Below are 6,000 nucleotides of genomic sequence, written 5' to 3' on the forward strand. Positions count from 1 at the left end.
CTCAGACAGCTCAAATGAAAGTCCAAGTACACAATCCACAATACTGGTGTGCAGATTTGTTAATCGAAGTGAGCTTTCAGTAACAATTTCAAGTGTAGGATTGTGTTGCTAAATTCTTATCATGACCTGAACAAAAGTAACATATTTTACCTTCAATCCATCATACTCCCTCCATTCCAAATTATATATCATTTTAGCATTACTAGACAAATGATTTTTCCAATGTATAGTGTATATCTAGGTGCATAGCAAATGCTATGTATCTAGAAAAGGCAACGCGACCTATAATTTGAAACAGAGGGAGTACAAAGTAATTTGTACTTTGACTTATGGCAGGAAAAGTTATAGGAGACATGATCTCTGTCGTAACCATATCAAAATTTATCAATTTTTAAACTGCATTTTTTTCCTACTACTAGCAGCAAAATCATCTCAAATAGATCATGTAGAATGTTTATAAAAAGCAAACAAACGTGATATTCAAGCACAGAAGGTGGGATACGTATTCGTCCGAAACATCTCAGCATGCAAGTTTAACAATATGGCCCATCTGGTGCTCAGAAAAATCTACAAATGCAAGCGAGAAATCAATTTAAAATATGCATATATATATATATATAAATAATTAGTATGTCAGATACCATGAGGCATTTGTGTGGTCCATTTCCATCCCTTGAAAATTTGAAGTGTTTTTCTATGAGTATCCATGTTATACAGTCGTCCGACTAATCGCGATTAGTCGCGATTAGTCAACCTTATCGCTCCGCTAGCTTCGATAAGTGAAACGACTAGCTTTTGTCGATCAGATGTCTGATCATCCGACTAATCGTCGCCTAATCGCGATTAGTCGTCCGACTAGCTACTTGGACGATCAGGCCAAAACCAAAAGATGTCCAGCAGACCAGCACTCCAGCCTGCCTGTACTGGGCTCAATTAGGCCCATTAGCCATTAGGGTTAGGTTAACTATATAACTTGCACCACGCAGGCACCACACAATCCTCCGCGTGTTTCTTAGGCCCATTAGCCATTAGGGTTAGGTTAACTATATAACTATCACCAAAAGTTTCACAAGTAAGTGTCACCAAACTGACTATCATTGTGGTGTTCCTGCTTGCTATATAGTATATAAGTACATATACATGTACATATATGTCGTGGGATATATAGGACGACTATAGCGACGACTAGGACCGACTAGGGTCGACTAATCGACCTGATCGACGACTAGTCGCGACTAGTCGCCTTATCGGTGCCATGGCGACTAGGTTCGACTAGACGACTGTATAACATTGATGAGTATGTTAATAAAATTGATTATTCTACTAAAGGACTTCACAAACATTTAATCCATTTGATGGACCAGTCAATAATAGCATCAGCTACACTGTCAAGAGAACAACATTGCTCTAGAAGTCTGGAGTTCCTGTAATGCATGTCCACACACTATAAATTCTACTGTTTTTACTGCCTTAAACATGTATCAATTGTTGAGCTTAACACAGTTGAACTTAACTTTGTAGAAGTACACTGACAAGGAAAATGGTGCATAAGATTCTTAAGTCCCATTACCATATCTCAATATTGCCATATCTAATTGGCATACTGTTGTAGAAGCGGGGAATAAGATCATTAAAAGGATGCACAAGTAACCAGGAAGGATTTAACAGCTCCAATATAACGAGAAACTGTAATATTGAGATATGACAAACCAGCAACCTGAAGATCATCTAGCTCTTCTCTCATGGTCTCAGTATCCTGCCACTGGCTGCTTACTTGAGTAAATGTTCTACATGAAAAGATTGGAAATAATCAATTGCTCGCTGCATCTGTGGACATGGACTAGCAATCAAAGATGAATATATTCTAGAATTCATAAATCAAAAGAAAATAGGATTTACCATCAAAATATCAGGATGTTGATACATGACCATGCTCTAATAATTAAGTTGCAAAGTGGTAAAAGTGACAGTGTATTCATTACTATACGCTATCCCTTTTAGGCCTTTACTGGAAAGTACAACATATTCGTTTTATGTTGCAAGTGAATTAGTAACTTTATAGCATCTATAATAAATTTAGTGCACTGGAAGTTGCACGAGTTACTCTACACAACTTAAGACAGTGCCAAGAAGTCATGTAGGTTCCTAACCAGTTATTTTGGAGAGCAAATATTTGGCTCATCCAAAGATTAATGTCATAGCAACATGAAGCTATACTTTCAATACAACTGCATACAAACATCATATCACACTACAGCCACAAAAACATGCTCATAAGAGCATGCCATTCTTTATGGTAGTTTGTGAAAAAAAATAAAGGGGAATGTTGAATCCAGCTATACTCATTGGATTAAAAAAAATTAAACAAACAAGGAAAAAAATATCATTTCAAGGCATGAAAACTTTGGAAAACAACTTGGTACACAACTATAGAATAACAAGGTAATCAACTGGCAGTCAGCAAATTTTAGAGCAGCCACAGTTCCATACTCATTTCCGTCACTCTGTTATAAATGCTCTGAAAGATAAGGTGCGACCATGTACCTCTTGTACCATGAAAAATCATTAGGTATGCTTGCTTTTGCATTCTTGAGATGATCAAGCTGTAGTAGGACATCAAGCAACTTCAGCATAGACCTGCATTCAAATCACAACAACAACAATAAGCCTTTTATTCCCAAGAAAGTTGGGGTAGGCTAGAGAGTAAACCCAACCCACCAACAAAAAAAGAGAGGGTAAAATAGCAAATAGAAGCATCTCTTATGGAGATGTAATCAGATGAGTGACATCAACATAAAATCATACATCTCATTCTCAACTTGAAAAAGAAAAGGTCAAACAACTAGAACATGAGAGAATATAGGTTGGCATTAAAGCTATGTATTCCTATACAATCTGAGACAACATCTCGAAAAAACATAAGCTAAGCAAATGATCACCAGGCAAAAGAACAAACCAAAAATGAGTGATTGTGGGTCCATTAACCAGCCTTTCTGGCCTTGAGAATCTCTGCATGTCAGCTGCCAACTGCACCAGATGATACAACAGTTTAAAAATCAACAAGAGGTGCTGAAGAAGTGCCTTAGGAAGGAAAATACACTATAGACAAGTATCTTAAAGAGAGTCACAATTCACAATGCCATCTCTGGAGCAATTACCTTAGAAGCAGCCGATGCTTGCCATCTCTGAATTTCACGTAAACGACTCATTTCCAAGTCAAGAACTTGATAGGTTTCCAGATACAAGTCAGCTTGGCTATGCTTCATTGAATCAGGCAGCTGCATTCAAGGTTCAAAATATATTATTCTCATGGCCATAGAAACTGATAGAACATTTGTGCTTCATTCATGTTGGAGAATTTTGACCATCTCTGGAATATACCAGATAACCATTTGGTATCAACAATAGATATAGCAAAAGAAATAACACATTTAGTTATAAAGAAGAAATCTAGCTCCAACACCAACAAGAACAAGAAACTCAGATCAGAACCAGCGAACACCTCGCACAGGATGCAATTCAATCAACAAAAAATAAACTGGTCAAAAGTTGCCCAAATTTCGATTGATTGGCATGGAAGGTGGGAAAAAGAGACTAGTTGTATGTATGTAAAATGACTTCATATAATTCATGGCATTGGGATAAGAGAATCACTGTAACAAAAAATAAAAGGTAGAAAACATTGTTTACCCTCATTACAAGAAATAGAGACATTTATGTGTCATATCAGTATGCTGCGGAACTGGAAGGGAACAGGGCATGTCAAGTAATTTCTTTACATAAGCAACAGGATAATGGCATAATGCAACTCAGACGCAATAATAAATGACCAGAGAAAGTTAACTAAAGCTAACCTGAGGTAGTGCTTTTACACAGCTACGGTATGTGTACAGCAAAGAAGCCATTTCTTTTCCTTCTTGAATCAGCGTATTCTGCAATTCATTTTTCCACAGGAGAGTTATATTCCCGCAGGAATGGGAAATAACTCACACATTCCATATAAACATCCCAATCATAAAAGAAAATAAATGATGCAAGCAGTAATCATAAAAGAGAATAAACGATGCAAGCAGTGTTCATACAAGTGGCATTAGACTTGTCAAATTGCTGTAAATGTTGCTGTGAAATAGTGGTTACATGAAGCAGGCACAATGGAACATTGTCGAAAATCATGATGAAGACCAAGGGCGGATAGTATATAATAAAATTAGCCCATATATTCACAAGGAACTGGTTATCATAGAAGGAAAGTTTGTGTCTGCGTGCTTGGGTGCAAACTCGTAAATGTGTGGTGTGTTTCTGTTATGTTCTCTAGCAGGAGGACACAATCGAACATCAAATAAAGTGGTTTTATCAAGGAGGGACATCCTTTAGGTTCCTTGGGTAGGCAACAGGAGCATAGACTATACTGAGTCAATGACTGAGATTGCCTCCTTGATTAAAACTTCATACTTCATCTAGACCATTAGCAGCGTAGTTATCAGTTTGCAAGGACATCTCTTAAAGACATCACTTCCCAAACAGGATCAAAACAGTTATGGGTGGAGGAAAAAAAGAGGATCTGCAATGCAATCACAGAGACAACAAGGAACTACATACCAGCTGGTTGATTGCTTTTGTATCTTCTCCAAGTGATAGACGATAAGCAGCAACATCGCTGTACTCTGAACAAAAAATTACAAACTTCAGATGACAACAGGGAAGTATGAAACTGTGGCAATAGTTAACATCAATTCAAGTACCCAAGTTTTGCTTCGATACTATAGTATTTCTCCAATCTTAGCACAACAAGGAAAACAAATATAATGTGCTATTTGGTTCCATCAGCCTATCAGACATCACCATGACAACCATGTAGAATAATTTAAAACCAACAGCATCAAAGGCATTATGTTTATGTCACATACCAATAGGACTGTTAGTTGCATATCTTTCGCTAGACAGGAGCACAGCTAATCCCTGCACATCTGGTTGCTCATCCTGAAATTTGAAATATAGCTAATTAATTTGAAACCTGAATCCAGCAAACGCAACACATTTGTACTAATACAAAGAATGCAAACCACATACAGGATACCAATCACAGGAGGTTAGAAAATGCATGACCAAACACAAACTGCGAGTGGGAATGTCAACACGCCCCCAATCAGTTCAGAGAACCATCAATCAAAGTTCTCGATAACCCAGTTCAATCCACTGGCAATCTGGAATACACCTAATAGCTGCTTGGATTGACAATGAGGAGCTCGACAACCACTGGAGTTTGCAGGCGTCACATCTGTAACAGCCTTCTAGTTTTCAACTATACAGTGCACTGAAAGTAAATCATTAATGCCCCATATTTTAACTAGGGACGGATATATTAGCAATAATTCAAGAGCGCACGCCCCTCTCCTTTTCCCCCCTCACAACAACTCGACCGTACGATTAAATCTAAGAAAGTGCAACAATGCACAACAATCTTCCTGGGGATTAAGACTAAGCATCTCGGTCAAAAACTGCAAGCCATTGGTCCAATTATCCCCGCATATTCACGTAAGCGACCACCAGGCACCCCTCATGATTCCATTCCGACTTTGCAATAACCCAATTCCGGTAGCAAAATCCCTCCCACTTCACCAAGCGTTCGAAACTTTGAAGACAAGCAAACAAGCAAAGCAATAAGCTACCCGGGCCAATTCGCGGACCCCGCGGCTGGAGGAGACGCGCGAGCGCCGCATTTCGCCTACGCATTACGAGGTCGCGCAGATCAAGCGCGAAATCGGGGCGGGAGCGCGGGAGGAGGGGCCGAGCGCGCGTACCTCCAGGGAAAAGGTGGAGAGGGCGGCGATGGCCTCCTCCACGGGGATGGCCATGTCGCCGGCGCCGGTGCCGGCGCGGCGGAGGCCGCCGGGAGGAGGCGCAGGGGCGCAGGCGAGGCAGTAGTGGCGGAGTGGTTGAGAGTGGGAGCGAAGTGGTGGTACCGTGCCGCCGTGCCCGTGCTCGTGCTAGAGAGAGACG

General features: G+C 39.9%; 1 protein-coding gene across 1 annotated transcript in view; it reads right to left on the reverse strand.

Annotated features, from left to right (window-relative positions):
- LOC120647331 (protein PIR-like) overlaps nucleotides 1–6,000 on the reverse strand; it is a 31,092-nt gene extending 25,092 nt beyond the window's left edge. Inside the window, exons 1-9 of the mRNA XM_039924093.1 lie at nucleotides 5,802–6,000; nucleotides 4,908–4,980; nucleotides 4,600–4,664; nucleotides 3,855–3,932; nucleotides 3,159–3,278; nucleotides 2,957–3,027; nucleotides 2,545–2,637; nucleotides 1,718–1,787; nucleotides 503–567 (exon numbers count right to left, since the gene is read on the reverse strand). Coding sequence (XP_039780027.1) covers nucleotides 503–567; nucleotides 1,718–1,787; nucleotides 2,545–2,637; nucleotides 2,957–3,027; nucleotides 3,159–3,278; nucleotides 3,855–3,932; nucleotides 4,600–4,664; nucleotides 4,908–4,980; nucleotides 5,802–5,855 — 689 coding nt within the window. The 5' untranslated portion in view covers nucleotides 5,856–6,000. The remainder of the gene's footprint in view (nucleotides 1–502; nucleotides 568–1,717; nucleotides 1,788–2,544; nucleotides 2,638–2,956; nucleotides 3,028–3,158; nucleotides 3,279–3,854; nucleotides 3,933–4,599; nucleotides 4,665–4,907; nucleotides 4,981–5,801) is intronic.

The sequence above is a fragment of the Panicum virgatum genome, chromosome 9K, assembly GCF_016808335.1.
Source record: "Panicum virgatum strain AP13 chromosome 9K, P.virgatum_v5, whole genome shotgun sequence".
Lineage (NCBI taxonomy): Eukaryota > Viridiplantae > Streptophyta > Magnoliopsida > Poales > Poaceae > Panicum > Panicum virgatum.